Raw genomic sequence first — 21,417 nt, forward strand, 5'->3', positions numbered from 1 at the left:
AAGTCCCACCCTGTTAGATGAGTGACATCAACCATGACCCTTTGGCATGTGTGTGAGCCCTGCCAGTGTGTCTTCTGGTTTCTGCTGGCCAGAGCCCTTGCCTGACAACAGCTACAATTTGCAAGTCTTATGTCTGTTTTACCATCCTGCGGAGGTAAGAGTTGGACCATTTGTGCATTATGACCTCACAGTCCTCTGGAGAAGCTGCCAACGAAAGCATGTTTTGGATAGAAATCTTAAAAAAGAAAAAGTAAAAAAAAAATTTAAACACCCAAGACGAATTTGGCATAGGGGTGAGATTTCACATCCAGCTCCTCTCTGGACTCGGCCATTTAGTCATCCTCCAGGATGCAGAGGCTGCCACGGGGAACTGCTGCGGGGAGTGATTAGGTCTCCTTGAGCTGCATCAGCAAACACTCCGCTTTGATAGGCAGTTGGAAAGTAATGGGATTTGGGTTTTAGTTCTAAGGGAATGGTGGAAAATGTTGCAAACAGCTGACCTCCTTTGCCCCTGCTGAAATGGCTGCCTTCCTCTGCACTTTTTATGTTGCTTTGGGGAGAATGACAAAAGACAGATGCTTCTTGCTGGAATGCTGGTTGTTTAATCATTCTTTCTAGTCCCAAGACAGTTACTGTAGTTTCTTGGAGCTAACATCTTGGGCCGTTCCTTGGTTTTCAATATCTTGTAAATGTGTTGTGTTGTGATTTTCCATCGCATGGAAAATGAGAAAGTCTGTGGGTGAGGTTTTTTTGTTTGTTTGTTTGTTTTTTTAAAGGTGTTATGTAGCAGATGGTGTCCTTGGGTCAAAGCCTTCGATTGGGAGTGCATGAACCATAAGCAAGCTGTAAGTTCTTGTGTTCAGACACAAATACACAGCTTGGTCCATCTCCTATCTCCCATAGCACATCAAGTCTACAGAGACACTCTTGTCCTTTCCAAGGGTCAGCAGCAGCATACAGAGTTCATCTTTCTAGTAGTGTGACATGTGCACACAGCACCCACGGGGGAGGAGACCTGCTTCCTGTCCAGGTTCTGTGGCTCCCATTGAACCCCAGGAAGCTGCACAGTAGACAAGATGCCCTTAAGAAACAAAGTAAAACTCTTCTGTTAGCCACAAACCACCCTGCTCGATAGGTCTGTTTTCATAAAGATAACATAGGGGAGAAGCTGAAAAGATGTGCATTTTCATCATCTTAAGGAAGAAGGTAAATGATTAAGCTCATAATCGTACACAACTGTTTTCCCAGGAGGATTGCATTCTGAACAACAAGCACATCATAATAGCAATTTAGAAGATGATTTTTTTCTTCTCCCTCAAGAATCTTAACATTTTTTTTTTTAGTGAATCTTGTTCAATTTTTTTTCTCTGATTTTGAGTCTATGTATTTTGCTCTTTCTTGTTAAATTTGCAATTTCTTTTGATTAGTCCCCTAGCCTTCTTCTGCTTGTGGAGAGGTGACCATTTCTTTCCTCTCTGGTGATTACCATACCTGTGAGGAGCTCTCTTCTCCATGTGTGGGAGGTTTAGAATAGAGCAGACATGATGGGAAGTGGAAATCTATGTCCGAGGTGTACCTGTGTGGGGCCTCTGTGTCTTAGAAGAAATGTTTCAGGGAAAGATACTTCATTCAGTTTTTTCTACATACCAATGTGTGCATAAGGGCCTTTCAAAAGCCAACAGAATGAATAACAAGACCTTTTGTTTCTATAGCACCTTTCCTTACAAGGACATTTGTAAGTATAGAAGGACTGGCCTCAAAACCTTCTCTTCAACTGTATTAAGAGCAAGAATTATTTTCATATTTCACGAGGGGGCACCAGAATAAGGAGAAGTACCTCAACTCTGCCAGCTTTACCCAGCTCAGACACCAAGTCCCACCCTGTTAGATGAGTGACATCAACCAGCTGACCCACTGCTGCTCCAACCTGAGGCCCCGTGCCTCTCTTTGGTGTTTCACTGTGTATAACCAAAGTTCTTGGCTCCTTGTTTGATCTTAGAATCAGTGTTGGGTGAATCAGTCAGAAGATTTGGACATTCTGTTCAGAAAACGTTATAAATTCATCAAGAAATGCTGGATCTGCAAAACTCTCCTGGCATTCTCAATAGAATAGCAATCTTCTGTCCCCAGATGACTTCAAGAAAGAAATGTGGGACTTGTGTGAGGAGATGATACAGACAGTTTCCATTGCCCTGAAAGAGACACACCCTGTCACAGCTCCCTGTCTTTTTATCGACGGTGTCCTCTCTTCCCTGCTGTCCACTTGTAGCATTCCTATGCATCTTTTAGAACTCAATTTGATTGCTATCCTCTCCCTCATCAAGGCTTCACATGCACTCTGAAGTTCTGCTTTTTTAACAAAGTCCCAATTTTGTTTACTAGGATGAGTGCCTAGAGAAAGGCACTGACTTTAGCCCAATTCCATGGAAGACCTCACCAATGTAACATGATCTCTGGCCCCTTTGCCAGAGATTGGACCTGTAGCTTTGACCAATCAGACAAGAGACGAAGCTTCCGAGGGCTCTAGGTCCTTGTGAATAAGATGGGGTTTGAGGAAGAAATGCTTGGCCCTCTTCCTCTGGACATGCTATGTCTGGTTGTGGCCTTTAGATGGTTGCCATTGTCTCACTTCCAGCCTGAGGATGAAGCAAACACTGATGATAACAGAGCAGAGAAAAAGATAAAATCCAAGTTCTTCAAGGCTTTGAAGAGCCATTGAAATAACCAGACTTGAGGTTGGCCCTACTTCTGGATGCCTTCTTATATAAGATAGTTCAGTTCAGTTCAGTCACTCAGTCGTGTCTGACTGTTTGCGACCCCATGAACCACAGCACACCAGGCCTCCCTATCAACTCCCGGAGTCCACCCAAACCCATGTCCATTGTGTCGGTGATGCCATCCAACCATCTCATCCTCTGTCGACCCCTTCTTCTCCTGCCCTAAGTCTTTCCCAGCATCAGGGTCTTTTCGAATGAGTCAGCTCTCTGCATCAGATGGCCAAAGTATTGGAGTTTCAACTTCAACAACAATGAACACCCAGGACTGATCTCCTTTAGGATGGACTGGTTGGATCTCCTTGCAGGCCAAGGGACTGTCAAGAGTCTTCTCCAACACCACAGTTCAAAAGTATCAATTCTTCGATGCTCAGCCTTCTTCACAGTCCAACTCTCACATCCATACATGACTACTGGAAAAACCATACCTTGATTAGACAGACCTTTGTTGGCAAAGTAATGTCTCTGCTTTTTAATATGCTATCTAGATTGGTCATAACTTTCCTTCCAGGGAGCAAGAAGTCTTTTAATTTCATGGCTGCAGTCACCATCTGCAGTGATTTTGGAGCCCCCCAAAATAAAGTCTGACACTCTTTCCACCGTTGCCCCATGTATTTCCCATGAAGTGATGGGACCAGATGCCATGATCTTAGTCTTCTGAATGTTGAGCTTTAAGCCAACTTTTTCACTCTCCTCTTTCACTTTCATCAAGAGGCTCTTTAGTTCTTCTTCACTTTCTGCCATAAGGGTGGTATCATCTGCATATCTGAGGTTATTGATATTTCTCCTGGCAATCTTGATTCCAGCTTGTGCTTCCTCCAGCCCAGCGTCTCTCATGATGTACTCTGCATGTAAGTTAAATAAGCAGGGTGACAATATACAGCCTTGACGTACTCCTTTTCCTATTTGGAACCAGTCTGTTGTCCATGTCCAGTTCTAACTGTTGCTTCCTGACCTGCATACAGGATTCTCAAGAGGCAGGTCAGGTGGTCTGGTATTCCTATCTCTTGAAGAATTTTCCACAGTTTATTGTGATCCACAAAGTCAAAGGCTTTGGCATAGTCAATAAAACAGAAATAGACCTTTTTTTTTTTAATTCTCTTGCTTTTTCAATGATCCAGCAGATGTTGGCAATTTGATCTCTGGTTCCTCTGACTTTTCTAATACCAGCTTGAACATCTGGAAGTTCACGGTTCATGTATTGCTGAAGCCTGGCTTGGACAATTTCGAGCATTACTTTACTAGCGTGTAAGATGAGTGCAATTGTGTGGTAGTTTGAGCATTCTTTGGCATTGCCTTTCTTTGGGATTGAAATGAAAACTGACCTTTTCCAGTCCTGTGGCCACTGCTGAGTTTTCCAAATTTGCTTGAATATTGAGTGCAGCACTTTCACAGCATCGTCTTTCAGGATTTGAAATAGCTCAACTGGAATTCCATCACCTCTGCTAGCTTTGTTCATAGTGGTGCTTCCTAAGTCCCACTTGACTTCACATTCCAGGATGTCCGGCTCTAGGTGAGTGATCACACCATTGTGATTATCTGGGTCATGAAGACCTTTTTTGTAAGTTCTTCTGTGCATTCCTGCCACTTCTTCTTAATATCTTGGGCTTCTGTTAGGTCCATACCATTTTGGTCCTTTATTGAGCCATTTTTGCATGAAATGTTCCCTTGGTATCTTTAATTTTCTTGAAGAGATCTCTAGCCTTTCCCATTCTGTTGTTTTCCTCTATTTCTTTGCATTGATCACTGAGGAAGGCTTTCTTATCTCTCCATGCTTTTCTTTGGAACTCTGCATTCAAATGGGTATATCTTTCCTTTTCTCCTTTGCCTTTCGCCTCTGTTCTTTTCACAGCTATTTGTAAGGCCTCCTCAGACAGCCATTTTGCTTTTTTGCATTTCTTTTTCTTGGGGATGGTCTTGCTCCCTGTCTCCTGTACAATGTCATGAACTTCCATCTATAGTTCATCAGGCACTCTGTCTATCAGATCTAGCCCCTTAAACCTATTTCTCACTTCCACTGTAGAGTCATAAGGGATTTGATTTAGGTCATATAAGATAGTTAGTGGCCTTATTACCTGTCAGAGCCCTAGTTTCTGTTTCATGCAGCAGCTGAGAGCCTCCTAATGTGTCCAGTGATTTTCCTTAACTACAAGCCACACCTTCAGTCAGAACTGAGTATTCCTTCCTTTGATTGCTGTAGCGCTGTGTATATACCTGTATTAGTACATCAATTCTGGGTTTTAATGATCCACTCCTATGTCTGTCTTCTTTACTGTGAAATCTTCAAGGATCTTATTTTACTTAATATTTGATTCACATTTTACTTATTTATTTTTAGAATTTAGTGTTATGGCTGACACATATCAAGTAATTAATGAATATTTGATGAATGGAGGAACAAATTTACTCAGAATATGGCAAGTGAGTGCACATAGGCAGCCTTGGATGTAATCAATTTAAATAACGCCTTGAGATCCTAGCCCTTTACACCCTGCTTCTAGAACTGACTACTTTTTCTATCACCTGTTCATCCAGCCATCCAATCCACAGAAATGCCAGGCACCATGCCAACCTCTAGGAGTTCAGAGAGATACACTGTCCTGTACTGGCATAGATTCCATTCTGCCCTCCACAATGTCAATTGGGAGCCCTCTGCCCCTTTGATACCATTTCAGATATAAATGCTGTCTGGGGATATGTGGGAAGATGGCAATGGATAGAAATAGTGCTCTCAGTGTAAACATATAGGCTAGCACTGACAAGAAAATGCTCAGTGATCTGTTCAGGAAGACAGGTGAACACATATCAAAGAGAGAACAGCAGAGGGTGCTGCTTCCCATCTGAGCACTGTGGGACATCTGTGGACTCTTGCTGGGCACACTGGGACATCTGTGGGACTCTTCCTGGGCACACGCCGTGGGACATCTATGGGACTCTCCCTCGGCGAATGCTGTGGGACATCTGTGGACTCTCCCTGGGCGCATGCTGTGGGACATCTGTGGGACTCCCACTGGGCACACACTGTGGGACTCTCCCTGGGCACATGCCATGGGACATCTGTGGGACTCTCCCTGGGCGCACGCTGTGGGACATCTGTGGGACTCCCACTGGACACACACTGTGGGACTCTCCCTGGGCGCATGCCGTGGGACATCTGTGGGACTCTCACTGGGCACATGCTGTGGGACATCTGTGGACTCTCCCTGGGCACACACGGTGGGACATCTGTGGGACTCTTACTGGGCACATGCTGTGGGACATCTGTGGACTCTCCTTGGGCTCACAGTGTGGGACATCTGTGGGAGTCTCCCTGGGCACACACTGGGACTCCCACTGGGCACATGCCGTGGGACATCTGTGGGACTCTCACTGGGCACACATGGTGGGACATCTGTGGGACTCTCACTGAGCACACACCATGGGACATCTGTGGAATCTCACTGAGCACAATTGCTGAGTTGCCTTTCTGGCCTTTTATGGCTATTTAGTAATGGAGAAAGTCTGCAGTTTCCTAAGAAGAAAACACTCTCTACAAATCTAAGGATTTCTGAATATTTCTAATTGATTCCCTGTTTCTTTCTTCTCATTCAGAAAATTACAAGCTATAAGCCACTGGGAAGAAGGCAGGAAAATGTCACACTCTACATCTAGCCGGAACCTTCAAAGATTATAGAGTTCTTCTCCTTATTATTAGGACATAATATATCTTAAGTGTTCAGAGTTCAAGTAATAACTATTGGTAGACTGTGAACTTCTAATCATCTTTGCAGTTCCCAGTAGTGCCTAAGAGTTCCAATCTTCTGGAAAAATCTTTTCCTTTAATGTGCAAATAAAATAACTCAAGCTGTAGCCAGTGTAGTTTGAGGAAGTACAATACCCTCCCCTGCGTTTTGAAAATGCCTAATCAGGCATTGCCTTCCTCTGTGGCTTCTTGTCATCTCTCTCCCACCTAATTTGTAGTCATCCTTGGTCTTATCACAAGGCCTGCCAGCTGCTGCCCTCTTTGTTCTGTTTCCCCCAGAATGTGGGCAGAGTTCCCTCTTCCTTCATTTCTAAAGCACCAATAATCATGAAGTCTATAATAGATTTTAACTAAATATTAACAGAGAAGCATCTTTAATTCTAAAATTCTTTAGCTATCCCTTCAGAAAGAATTTATGACCAGCCAATTCTCTTTTTTGTAAGTAAAGTATTTGTTGCTCAGTCGTGTCTGACTCTTTGTGACCCCAGGGACTGTAGACTGCCAGGCTCCTCTGTCCATAGAATTCTCCATTCAAGGATACTGGAGTGGGTTGTTGTTCTCTCCTCCTGGGGATCTTTCCAACCCAGGTATTGAACCCGGGTCTTCTGCATGGCAAGCAGATTCTTTACCATCGAGCCACTAGGGAAGCCCCTTTTGTAGCTAAGGCCTATTCTATTTCTTCTCTTACCTGATTCCTCACGAGATTCATAAATTCCTATTTCTGGATCCCAGAAAAAAAACACTTTCAAATTATGCTGATCATTTTAGTTCCCTTTGTTTTCATAATTCCAATGCAAGCTACAGCCTGAGCCCTACTTTCCCTGTCTGAACTATTGGTGTATTTCCCTAAACAGGGAAATTTTCCTCTCATGTCTCTTTTTTTTTGCATACAGATTGTGAAAAAGACTAAAGTAAGACTTAAAAGAGCAATTTTTAAAATCTCTATATCACACTTGTTTCTCAGTTTAGATGTACTGTACCTGGCATGTGAGGTCCTTGGCACGTGGTGAAACTCAATCTTTAACAACAGTAATATTCACTCTTTGAAGATAGCAATTAAACTCATGAATATTTCATGTGTTGTTTTCCTTTTTCGTCCTGTGATCCTTTTAAGAACTCCCATAAATTCTCTGGAGAGGGAAATGGCAACCCACTCTAGTATTCTTGCCTGGAAAATCCCATGGATAGAGGAGCCTAGTGGGCTACAGACCATGGGGTCAGACACAACTTTGTGACTAAACCACCACCACCATAAATTCTCTCTTGAACCCTAACTCTAAATCCAAACAAAACAAACTGTAAAGTCCACTTTGTGAGTGTTCTCATCAGCAAGCAAAGCAAGTCCACATTCCAGCTGGCTTCTGAGTAACACCCAATGGTCTCTTTACTCTGAGAGTCTTAGTTTCCTCTTTTGTAAAATGAGGAAGTTGGCCTACTTTTTCTGTAGCTTCCTTCCAGCTTTAGAAATCATGTATGCCTCTTAAAGATGATGGGGGAGGAGATAAGGGGTTGGACCCAAGAAGTGGAAAAAGCCAGCTAATCTTATTTGGTAGCTCTGACCATCGGCTGCCATTAACACTAACATTTGATAAACAAAATGTTTCAACTACAATTAAGTGAAGGAGTAATACAATTCAAGTATGAAAAAAATTTTTCTCCTTAGTTTTAATTTAAACCATTTTCCTTTTCTTCTGTAACTGTTTCAGAACTACCCAAGAAGATGCAAGAATTGGTCTTAGAGAGGGACAGTTCTGTAGAAAGATTAAAGAAAAAAATTCAAGATTACTGTCTGAGGTAAGATTTTAGCTTGCTTAGAAATGTTAAAAAAAAAAATTAAGTTGAAGCACCATCTAGTGGCTCTCAATTGTGTTTTGATAAAAGTTGCCTCCAATTTCCCTCAATTTAGGATCACAATTAATCTGTTGTGCATGTATATTACATGTATGTTCAGAAAAGAAAATAATCCTGTTGGTTTTTTTTTTTTAATATCTTTATATGTGGGTCGGATGTTGAGAGGAAATAGTTTAGCTTTTTACTCTTCCCAGAAAATCAGGGCAGTGAGAGTGGAATAGACAAACATGAACTTGGGTAAATCTCTTCAGGCAGCGATGGAGTCTCTTCTGTGGAAAAAGAACATAATAAAATCCCATAGATTTCAGTTCCTCTGTTTTTCTGCTCACATCCTCTCTAAAAGCCCACAACAGTGTCTTTATCTTCCCAATCTTAAAATGCAGACATGCCCTCACATGTCTAGGGATTGGCTGACTATTAGGTCATCTTTGCCCACCCCCAGCTTCCCACACCCTTTCCTATCATAAGCCCACAGCATTCCTTGAGTTTATACAACTAGCAATTCTTTTGCAACTATCATAGAGATGGCTTTCTTGCTTATGATTATTATCTTCTGAAGTTACATCTGATTGATTACCTCTAAGGGAAGAATGAAAATAGACCACGATAATGCACGTGAATAGAATATAACTTGCTTCATAATCCAGGAAAACAAAAATAGTCCATGAAGACGCACATGCTGCTAATTCACTTCAGTCGTGTCCGACTCTGTGCGACCCCATAGACAGCAGCCTGTCAGGCTCCCCCATCGCTGGGATTGTCCAGGCAAGAACTCTGGAGTGGGTTGCCATTTCCTTCTCCAATGCATGAAAGTGAAAAGTGAAACTGAAGTTGCTCAGTCATGTCCAACTCTTAGCGACCCCATGGACTGCAGCCTACCAGGCTCCTCTGTCCATGGGATTTTCCAGGTAGGAGTACTGGAGTGGGGTGCCATTGCCTTTTCCCGAAGATGCACATGAATAGAGCATAATTCATGTTGCAAGCCCAAGAGCAAATCTTACAGTCGGTAAGCTAGATATTTATATCGATCAGATTAAGTTCAACTGCACATGGAGTAAAACTGAAAACAACAGTGCCATGAACAAAATAGTTTATTCTGTCTCACGCAAAAATTTAGAGGTAGGTAGTCTATGGCTACCTCATGGTCATGAGGCGCCAGGATCCTTCTATCTTTCATTTTCACCCTCAATAAGTTAGGTTCTATCCTCAAAGTTACCTAAGACCCACTTTGGCTGGTGGACTTCCAGTCATCACACCAGAGTTGCAATCTAGGAGCTAAGAATAAAAAGCAAAAAAAAAGGCTTCTTTTTTCTCTTTAATTAAAGAACGATTCCAAAAATATCACACAAGATGTGTGTTTACACTTGTGAAAACTTTTATGGGTGGTCATACTGAGTTGCAAGAGAAACTGAGAAATGTCTTTTAGCTAAGTATGTCTCCACACTAAATAAAAGTGGAGTTTCATTACTAGGCATGTGTCAGAAACCTAATGTGACAATGCTGGGTATCAAACAACCACAAAAACCTCTGTGGCAATTGCTCAAATGTCTGAGATCAACTGAAGGTCAGGTGGGCAGCTCTTCTGACCTTGACTGAACTTCTTCACACTTCTGGGGGAGATGACTGACAGCTATTGAATTGTGTAGGATGGCCTTGACAGAAAGTGGGGGATGATCCTGGGGTGTCTCAGCTTTCTACATCTTTCTCATCCTGCAGAATACTAGCTCAGTCATGTACTAAAGGAGTAGCAATAGAAATTTTCAGGACTTCTTAGATCTAGGCTCAGAAATGGTACACTGCCACTTCTGCCTCATTTTATTGGCTAATGCAAATAAAATTCTTTATGGAAAGAATTTTCCATAAAGACATTTTATGGAAAGAAGTCTAAGGTTATTGACAAATGACATGGATAGAGGGAGGGGAGAAAATTTGGACTCATGAATACAATCATCTACTATGAGATGAAAGGGGAAATGAACATTGCACCAGGCAGCTAGCAATATGTGCAACAGTAGTTTTGAGGCTGTAATTGAATTGTAGTATTAGACTTTCTTCCATTTTATGCCCTATCTTAAAAGTGAGGGAATTATGATTTAAAAAGAGAGAGAAAAGAACCAATATAAGTTATACATGACATTGTTGACTAATTTAATTCTTGACTCATGTTTGGTTACTAACAGGGTATTAAATTTGCATTTGTCTTATTATTTACTGTAGGCAGAGATTGGGTATATGTACCCAAAACCTGATTTTATTTATTCCAAGGCAGCTACACTACATTCTTGAGCTTCCATAGCAGTTAGTGTGGCTACGTGACAAGCACTAGTCAACGGAATGTGAGCAAAAGCGATTTCCACTAAAATCCTGCATCTATCTCTGTCTCTCTCTGTCCTCTGTCTCTGTATCTCTCCATATTTCTCCTATCCACTTGCTGAACAGAAAATACTCTGAGAAAGGCAGAAGCATAGGATAAAATTCCTCCTACCACCTGCCCTAGCCCCACTAGCCTGCCTTGGTATGTGAAGTGAGCAAAAATTAAACTTTTGTGCATGAATACACTGAGATTTGGGAGTTGTTTGTTCCAACCACTAGACTATTCTACTTATATTAGTATTCTCCAGGTAGTAAGCATTCATCTTCACCCTTAGAGTTTTGCTTAAAATAAAAGTAATAGCCCAAATCACCTGCCACTTTACACAATAAATTTTTCCTTTATATAAAAGGACACTTTTTTTATACAAGTTTACCATAAATATCACTGAAGATAAGGTTCCAGTTTACAGTGGCCCTAGAAGTTGTTAGAATTCCACCAAGTACTCTTTCTCTTACCACAATTAACACATTGTGTAGTGCAGACAAGAAATCCAGACACTGCAGCTCTAAAAGGTGAGGCAACATTTAGCACTCTCTCCAATGACTAGCAGTTTCCTATGTGGAATCAACTAATAGTTTCTTCAAAAATACAGGTACTACTAAAAACAGCTCCTGGACATTTATTTAATGATCAGGTCAAACATTCAATACAAATGTCTCAGTAATTACTAGCGAGCAAGCAACAATGTAAGGTTAGCTATGGGCTGACTTGAAGGCAGTGTTTGTGGTGGGTCCTGCTATTGCAGTGTTGATTAGCATCTCAAGTGGGTAGAGGAAACAACTATTAATAGACAGGATGAAAGCACCACCCAGTAATCCAACAGGTATAGAAAAACTGCACAGCATTGTTATTTGCCTTTTACTGAGCCATCTTTCTCTCTAGGCTGAGAAGCAGGGTGGTTTCTCATTTGCAAATAAGAACTCACTAGGGCAAAGGGGAAAATAGATGAATCATCCTAGGCAATTATAATGGCAAGTGACAAGCTTTTGCATGTGTATATATATGTAGACTAAGAATTTGAAACCAGCCTGACAGCTATCACACAGATTCTAAACACAAAGATTTCCAGTAGTAACAAGAACAGTTGAGCTAGATGTTGAAATGAAGGTTGATCTCAGCTGGCTGCTTTTCTGTGATAACTCATCAAGTCTAAATTGACATACAGATTTTTTTTCATTTTCTTGATCTAGGAAAAAACATTAAGTATATAATTAAGCAGAAATGAATACAAGCCTTCAGAAGTATAGAAACTGGGAAGCAAACACTGAAGAAGCCCCAGTTAAACTTCATTTCCCCCACAGAATTCTCAAAGCATGGACTAGGCAAATCTCTCTCAGGAAAAAACTACAATGAAGTAGTAGTTTCTGCCTGGGCTCTCAACTGTTAACAAGGCTTTTACATCAAAGAATGAGTCAGGGTACAAACAATGTCCCCCACCCCCACCCCATCCCCCTCCCCCCTGCCAAAAAAGAAATGGGTCAGGCTTTTCCCAGGACTTTGTAAACTCAAAGTCTTATGATAATGTTTTCTTTCTAATGGATCTACAGTTTTCACTTTTCATTTCCTACCTGCAATCGTTTGTTCTCTGGAAGTGGATGAATCCCACGAAGACCAGGATAACCAACAAAAGAGAGGATTTCACACAGAGAATGATCAGTAAGTCTGATCCTGGAAATCCCAGGGTTCTGACACCTTTAAACATAGATAACACAGGCAGAGGTGAAGAGCCATTTCAAAAATCCTTCTAATGAACAAATCAGAGTCTATAGTTTAAAAGAACGTTTTAAAATAATTCTTGAAAGTTCACAGATCATCAGAATCAAAACACCTTCTAAACTACTGTTAGGACCAAACTGAAGCCAGGACAGGCTCTAAGGGGCAGGCCCACAGGCAGTGTAGCTAGACCAATCAGAAAAATCCCCGTAGCCCTCCGCCCGCACCAGACCCAAGCAAATCCAGATAGAGGTGCGAGGTTTAAAAGTCCCGCGCACGTGTACAGTTTAACCAATCAGCTATGCTGTTACAGAAACAAAGAACCGTCTGTATAAAAGTATATGTGATTCAGAACTCGGGGCCCTTGTCGGATTCCACTGTGCTGGATGAAACCTGGGCCCTGGCTCAATCTAGTAATAAACCCCTTTATGCTTTTGCATTGCTGTGGACGTCTTATTCTCTCAGTTTTGGGGACTCAGACTCTGGGCATAACATTTGGGGGCTCGTCCGGGATCCCTTTAACTGGGAAGAATAACACTCTCCCGGTAGAAGGAGTTTCCTCACTTGGAGGAAAGCTATCTGAACACCGGTGTTAAGTTTGATTAGCCAGTGTAAGACCGAGGCCCAGCTTACGCGCTGGAAGGCAGCTGGTTCTGGTGAGAAGAGAGCTCTTGTCAGGCTTAACCAGGGGCGAATTAGTCGTCTTAGCCGGCGTAAGGCCGAGGCCCGGCATTGTGCTGGGAAGGCGGCTGGCTCTGTGAACGCCTTGTTGGTAAGATAACCTAGAGGGATAGGAGGGTTCAGGGGGCCCAGGAAGACCTAGTACTGTGTTCTCGGCCGAGGTTTGTCTCCTCTGTTCGCATCTTTATGTGTGCCGGCATTGTCACTGCTCTCTGTGTGTTCGTCTTGTCTCCTGTGTTCTATCCTGTAATCATGGGGCAAGAGACTTCCACTCCGTTGTCCCTTAGGACTGACCATTTTTCTGATTTTAAGTCTAGAGCACAGAATCTCTCGGTGCTGGTGAAGAAGAACAAATTAATAACCTTTTGCAGCGCAGAATGGCCGACCTTCCATGTAGGCTGGCCCTCAGAAGGCACCTTTGACTTGGGAACTGTACACCAAGTCCGAGATATCATCTTCTGACTGCGGATTGGACACCCTGACCAAGCACCCCCACCCTCCTTGGGTAAAACCTTTTTTGCCTCAACAGGGATTTTCTACCCCTCAGGTGTTGGCAACACATGTAAGAAAGAACCCAAAGAATCTCAAGGAACCTGAACCAACGGCACCGCTATATACCCCATCTTGCAGGGGGAATTGTTAGGGGAAGCACACTGATTGAAACCGCCCCACCCTGGCCAGGCACCAGAGTAACCATGTGCATGAGTTGTTATAAAACAGGAGATCCTGATAAAGAATACAGAACTAATAAGCCTCCACCAACCCGAAGAGTTCGGGAAAGGTTTAAAGGAGACACCGCCTGTACTTTGTGAGCCACGTGGCAGAGCAGTTCTGGGTTTCCTTACCCTGCTGCTCTCCACCCAGGTGCCCTTTCCCAACAAAATCTCTTGCTTTGTCAGCACATATGTCTCCTCGGACAATTCATTTCTGAGTGTTAGGCAAGAGCCCAGTTTCGGGCCCTGGAAGGGGTCCCTCTTCCTGCAACAAATGGCGACTCTGGCGGGGACTCTTCTTCGCCGAGACTGACATCCTGACCACTCGGGGTACTCAGGGGCCAGCTTGCCTGCCAATGGACCAGACCCAGCGGCCGCAACTGGGACCCTTTTGTCCCTGGTCTCCTCCTGACACGGACAACTGGCCAGAGTGCCCCAACCGGTAAGAAACAAGAAACTTTATTGATCTCTCTCCCCTTCCCTGTCTCCTCTCCTTAACCCTTCCTATCCTTCCCTGTTTTTCTAGTCCCCTGGTCCTAGACGCAGAAATCTGGTTGAAGGGCCCTCAGCCTGACCTGAGGATTGGAGACTGATCACCTTCTCTTGGCAGAAAACTCAAATTCTGGTTCTGATTTCTGGTAGGGCCGAGTTCCAGTCCTCCCTTCTCTGGAAGCCCAGGGAAAAGTCCCGTAAGGCCTGGGTATCTATAGGTGGCAGGAGACGTCTGTAAGGCCACCCCTTTTGCCCCCTCTCCCGCCTCCTCCCCCTTCTTCTTTCAACCTGGCTTCCTTTCCTCCCTTAAAATCTTTGATGTTACGGAAAGGCTTGGTGGGCTACAGTCCACAGATCGCAAACAGTCTGATATGACTGAGCGACTTCACCTTCACTTTGATGAGGACTGCCGGGTTTATATGTGTGTGTTTTAACTCTGTGATCTGTGTTGTGATTTTTGATGGCCATTTTGCTTTGTCTGGCCACCATGTGGTTTAGACCTGCCGCCATTTGTTAGAACTTGATTTTCTTTCCCTGTGCCTTGAGACCAGGGCTCTTAAAAACACTTATCTAGACTATCTCTAACTCCTGACACTGAAAAGGAAAAAAAAAAAAGACTTGAAGCTAGATCTCGCACTGTGTCTGTCTAAATATGTCTTGGTATGTCTCTGTCTCTGGGTAATATTTTTAAAGTTAATTTATATATGAGATCTATTTATTTGGCTTAAAAAAGATAAGCGCTTACAAATCAAGTAATTCTAAATTAAACAATAAATTCCAGGTTTATGTGAACTGGGAAATATTCAGTGTTAAATACCTGATATTAATGTTTGTTTGTTGACCTGTTTAATAATATAGACATGTCTTAGAGTACTTAATGTTAAAAAAATATTTTCATTGTACCTAGGTTTAATATGTTAAATATTATATCTGTTATAAGTTTGTCAACAACAACAAAAAATCAATTACCTCAAGTAAAAAAACTTAAAAAAAATGTAAATGAGATATGAGCTTTTAGATAGACTTTATTAAGAATAATTATGCTTTAGGAATGTCTGTCTGAAATAGTCTGTCCAAATTGGGGTAACTTAAATTGGGTTGTGCTAAACTAAGTGATGGAAGTTCACTGACTAGCTAGCTCATTTCTAAATAGAGTAAAATTTTGTAACATTTATTACTGAACATTAGTTTCCTCTTACAAAGAAGCTAAAAAAATTTGGGACTGTTAATGACTAAAAATAAGCTGGCGCAAAAACTTGAATTTGGCTTTTCTCTCTGTTAAAAGGACACACTTTCTTCAGATGTTGAACTGCATTTGACAATAGATTTAAGTTCATTTGCTTCTTAAATGGTCTGCTCTGTATTCGCCTCTGAAATCCCATATTGTTACTTTGGCTGAGTGAATAGCTATTGTTTCACAGTGACCTATAGTCCCATCTGACTGAGTGCTCAAAACCTTTCTGATATTTGTTGACAAAACTTCCTAAATTATTCTATGAAGCACTTTTGGCTTCTAGCTAACTTTGGGGTGCTTCAGAGGGCCCCTGAAGCATCCCAAAGAGAGATATTAAACTGTGTTTATTCGGTTGGTTAAATTACATAAAAAAGATTATCAAATGAGTAATACATCTGCTCATATTATAATGTAGGGTAAAATTACTAATACAGATATCCTAAAAATTATATGGAGTTTTTAACATTCTGATATGTCCTGGTATTTTAGCGAAAAACCTGATGACTTCACAAAAGTTAACAAAAGGACTGAATGAACCAGTGAATATGCTTATAACTTTTATGGTTTCTATCTGAAAAATTATGGGGTTGAATCTTATGTTTTCAGGGAGTAGGGGAAATCTTCCTCTCAAACTAATTATGACAATACTTTGGTAAAATTAAACGTTATAAACAAAACAATTATATTTTCTATCTGACTCCTCCAAAAATTGGAAGTTCTTAGGTTCCCAGTAAGTTTAACAAATGAGTTAGGAAGGTTATCTCACGGATACAAAAATCTCAAGAATTTTTTAAAACCTTAAAAAGAGAAAAATTCACCTAGATTTGTTAGGCAATATCTGTGATAAGCCTTTGGTGTGAGATTCCCAGCCCTGTTTTATTTTTAAAAGTTCAGTCTGAGACTGTATAAATGTTTCAACAAAATAAAAAGCCTATAATCAATTATGGTTATAGAAACCATCAGACCAAAATCAGTGAGAACAGACCTATTTTGCAAACAAACTAGCCTTAATTTGGTTATATTTAATAAAAATAAGAGTAACTTTAAGGAGAAAAAAGATATTTCAAAATGTTAAATACCAGTTTGTTAGTGGAGGTCTGCATCTAGTAAGACTCATCTCTTAGATAGTTCTTTGCTGTTATGAGATGTTAATATAAAATTGAATTGAATTCTTGAAGAACACCCTAAGTTTGTTTCTGAAGCTTATCTCAGTAATCTATCTTTGGATGAAGATCAGATGCCTCATGACCTGCAACCAGGACTGAAAAAAGACATAATTTAAGGGACTGTCTCCAACCTGGATGGAATGACTTTTGTATCAGGAGAAACTACACTACACCAGGATGAGAAGACGACGACATCAGAGGTAGACAGCTTCCCCAAGATGCTGGACCTGATTCGTATGATCATTTATGTTTTCTTGGCTTCTTAGACCTTTACATATAAGTCAAATGCTTTTCTGTCATAGGCCTGATCCTGTGCTAGTTTCAAAATCAATCCAATTGTTGGGTTTGTGGCCAACAACCTGTGTCTAGTTCTGGGTTATCTTGGTAAATTTCTCTATTACCAGACTCTAACTGGTTGGCCCTGAGAAAATTTACTTAAAAAAATTAAATCATACTAAAGATAATCAGTCTAGCGACACTAGAAAATTGGGCTATGTTCCTTATAGATGGTGCCAATATATAATTTCCTTGGAAGATAAAGATTCTACAGGGCAGACTAAGTCAGATAACCTGAAGATATACTGGGCTACATCTAATGAAAGTTCTTAACATAAGTCTTACTTGTGGCTTTACTAATACTGCTGGCTATGTTATTTGTATTTCACCTGTTTTACAAACTTGCTGTTTCTTACACTGTATGTGTGTGAGGCCTCTAATAAAATAATATATAGTCCCATATGAGATCAGTGATGGTAACAGTGTAACTCTAGATATGGCAAGAAGCAACAAGAGGGAATATTTTCCTGGACCAAAAAGCTAGTAAGACAGGTGGTCCAGAGAATTTTAGATACTGTTTCATGGCCTAGTCCAGTAACAGCACATTGAGTGGCCTGTTTACCTGAAAATGGACACTCTCAGCACCCTGGGATAAAATGGTCATGAAGTGCCCCCCTCATAATCATGGTCAAGTTTATGAGCAAAAGGGGCTCTGCCAACTGAAGACTGACACTCGCCATCTGCATCTACAAAGATTAAACCATGGCCGCTGCAACTGCTGACTTTCAACGCCCCTGAAAGGAGTTCAGGGTAAAAATCAGAAATGAGGTACTCTGTGCTCTGGGAAAAACTGGCAAAACAGGCCATCAGATAGTTAGATCTTTTCAGGAAAAGATTTTATGAGCCTCAATTCTTACATCTTCTCATATCTAGAAAAACACTGTCATTAACGGTAAAATCTGCTTTGGCTATTAAACAATAGTTTACAATTAAAAGTCAAAATGGAATAGCTATGGTTCAGATATCCTGGGAAATAACTAAGTGTTGCTATGAGTGTACTTTCAGATTAGACCTTGTATTGCTAAACACTTGAGTTTTCTGAGTCGTGTCAGGCTTGGATGCCACCATTTTCAAAACAATGTCTGCTGGAAGCTACTAACCTTACTTTTTATAAAACTAGACAACTGGCTACATGGCTACAAGTCTCCCTGAAGTGCCACGTCCAGACTGGGTTTCAGACCTATTCTTCTAAAAAGAAATGAGATTAGGATTTTAATCATACAAGACTCAGATCTAAAACTTGGAACTCAGAAATACTTCCAATTCAGTGTCTATGCTCCAAGCTGGGGCAGTCTTATGCCCCATTTTGACAGAAAGTTATCGTAGTCATTGTTGCCTAGTTCCCTAAAATTAAAACTGAGCGGGACTCTGTGGGGCTCTGGAGTACAGATCTGCTCTGTGTTCTCCATTTCTTATCTGTAGGATATAGACTTTGTTCAGCCTCCTTGGCCTTCCCTGAATTCCAAAGCATAGATTCAAATAATTGCTAATCAGGGAAGGGAGGGGATACAAAAACAGAAACCATCAAAGGTTGGTACAGCCTCCAGACAGAGTCCTGGTTCCTACTCAAAGAAATATGCATAACAATGTCTTTGAGCCCCCACCCAGGTAAAAGACTTCAGACTGAATACAAGATTCCTGGAGCACAGCTCTGTTGCGTCGCCACCAACCAATCAGAAGGGGTCACAAACCCTGTAACCCTCACCGCAAATGTTGCCTTCTGTTTCCAGGGACCAGAGATGACCATCCTGTTAGGTCTCTTGTTTGGCCCTTGTCTATTTCATCTCTGAGAGGGACCAACTAAATTGCTGCAACTACAAGGATAAAAGCTGCTTTCAGATGTGAAAAACCCCAACTTAGATCAGGTAGAGAGAGACTTCTGCTCTGCTAGGCAGGCCTATGCCCATGCACAGCAGGAAGAAATTACAGAAGAAAGAGACCTCCGCCCCAATTCCCAAAAAGTATCTTGAGTATGAAGTCTCTCAGGGGGCCTAGGTGCTGTGTTAAGGGAAAAACATTGTTTTTATGTAAATCACTCAGGGATAATCAGGGAGTCCCTGGCCAAGATAAAAAAAAGGGCTAAATCAAAAAAAGAAAAAAAATGTCTCAAAATTAATTTGAGTTCTGGTTCCAACAGTCCCTGTGGTTAACAATGCTAATTTCTACCCTGGTGAGCCCTCTAATAGTGCTACTATTAATACTTACTTTTGGTCCATGCATAATAACTAAGCTTGTTGCCTTTATAAAAGACCTCGTCAGTACCATCCAACTGATGGTACTGAGGCAACAGTATCAGGCCCTGCCCCAAAATAAAAAGGAAGATTCCTCTATGTAGCTGAAGACAGGGGGGAATGTTAGGACTAAACTGAAGCCAGGACAGGCTCTAAGGGGCAGACCCGCAGGCAGTGTAGCTAGACCAATCAGAAAAATCCCCGTAGCCCCCTGCCCGCGCCAGACCCGAGCCAATCCAGATAGGGATGCGAGGTTTAAAAGTCCCGCGCGCGTACGGTTTAACCAATCAGCTATGCTGTTACAGAAACAAAGAACCGTCTGTATAAAAGTATATTTGATTCAGAACTCGGGGCCCTTGTCGGATTCCACTGTGCTGCATGAAACCTGGGCCCTGGATCAAGCTAGTAATAAACCCCTTTATGCTTTTGCATTGCTGTGGACGTCTTATTCTCTCAGTTTTGGGGACTCGGACTCTGGGCATAACACTACAATTTGAATTCTGCTAGTGTATCATTCTTTCAGGACTGAATTTAGCAATGGTATCTTTGCTTTTGTACATGTATCTTTTTAATAAATATTTTCTGAATGCATGAGGCATTATGTGAGCACAGAGAAGGAACAGTTAACCAAACTGCAGGGCAAAAGAAGTTATTGCAGAAGAATTATATCAAATTGTCTTAAAACTTCAACAGGAATTGATTGAATGGAATAGAAAGAGAGTTGGGGAAAGAAGTACACTGTAAATAGGTAGAAATTGCTTGTAAAGAGGAGAGGACTAAAAGAGGATAACACTTTTGAGGAGCCCAAAGAGGCCCACATGCTTAGGGTACATGCTGGAGACTAGCAAGATATGAAGAAAGCAGAGCACCAGGCCGAAAGGGTTTAACTTTCCAAGTGGCAAAGAGAAGGCCCTGGGCACATTTAAGTAGGGGAGCAGCCTGTTTTTCATCTTGGAAGTCACTGGCCACAGTGTAGGAGAATGGAGGAAGGTAAGTTAGGGCCAGAAGACCTGTTACAAGGGCAATGAAATAACCCTGGAAAGAGATGATCATGTGCTCAATTAGTGCAGTCAGAAGAAAGAAAAAGGTCTGGATTTAAGAAAAAATTTAAAGCAGAATCAGTGAAAGATAGGAACTGATTTTCATTATAAGAAATAAGAAAGAGTGCTATTGTAGGATGATGTCTTTAATTTTCTGGCTTGATTCGTTTATCAAGACATAAAATAGAGGTGTGGAGCTTCAGAAGGGGTGTTAGTCCCTCAGTCCTATCTGACTTTGTGACACCATGGACTGTAGCAGGCTCCTCTGTCCATGGAATTCTCCAGGCAAGAATACTGCAGTGGGTGGTGCCATTCCTGTCTCCAGGGGTCTTCTCAAACCAGAGATTGAACCTGGGTCTCCCGCATTGCCGGCAGATTCTTTACCATCTGAACTAAAGTAGAGGAATTATGGTTCAGAATATATACACGTTGAGGTGCCTCTGATGCATTTGGGTGAAGCTGGTCAATTAGAAATTGATTTTGATCATGGGTAGCTAAGGAGAGGGGCTTCCCTGGTGGCTCAACGGTAAAGAATCCACTGGCAGTACAGGAGTCCTGGGCTCGATCCCTCAGTCAGGAAGATCTCCTGGAGAAGGAAATGACAACCCACTCAAGCATTCTTGCCTGGGAAATCCCATGGATAGAGGAGCCTGGCAGTCTACAGTCCATGGAGCTGCAAAAGAATCAGACACAACTTAGTGACGAAAATGACAACAATGAGCCAAGGAAAGAAATCTGGGCTCAAAATACAGATTTAAGAGTCAAGAATTAGATGTGGCTGAAGTCATGGGTCCCGATGAGATCCCTCAAGGAAAAGATGTAAAAATGAAGAGAGAAGAGAGTCAGTGATGGAATGCATTGAAATACCTTCCTTCTTGGAATGAGTAGTTGAAAATGTATCTATTAAAGAAGACTAATAAGTTGGCTATAAGTTAATAAGAGAACAAAGTGAATATGGAAGGAAAACAGATGAAAAGGGAGGCCAGACCACATCAAATATCATAAAGAAGCTAATTAATAAAAAGGAATAAAAATTTTCTGTTTTATTTGGCGTCTGAGAGAACTTTAGT

At 41.7% G+C, this 21,417-nt stretch overlaps 1 protein-coding gene across 2 annotated transcripts in view; it reads right to left on the reverse strand.

Annotated features, from left to right (window-relative positions):
• Positions 1–4,669: 4,669 nt before the first annotated feature.
• Positions 4,670–21,417, reverse strand: part of LOC101114747 (cell surface glycoprotein CD200 receptor 1) — a 38,113-nt gene continuing 21,365 nt past the window's right edge. Inside the window, exons 4-5 of one of the 2 annotated variants that reach the window (XM_042231364.2) lie at positions 12,310–12,433; positions 4,670–8,636 (exon numbers count right to left, since the gene is read on the reverse strand). In XM_042231364.2, coding sequence (XP_042087298.1) covers positions 8,615–8,636; positions 12,310–12,433 — 146 coding nt within the window. In that variant the 3' untranslated portion in view covers positions 4,670–8,614. Of the gene's footprint in view, positions 8,637–11,344; positions 11,928–12,309; positions 12,434–21,417 lie in introns of those variants that run through there. The other variant, XM_042231366.2, reaches the window with a different exon arrangement.

Source organism: Ovis aries, chromosome 1 (genome assembly GCF_016772045.2).
Source record: "Ovis aries strain OAR_USU_Benz2616 breed Rambouillet chromosome 1, ARS-UI_Ramb_v3.0, whole genome shotgun sequence".
NCBI classification, from domain to species: Eukaryota; Metazoa; Chordata; class Mammalia; order Artiodactyla; family Bovidae; genus Ovis; species Ovis aries.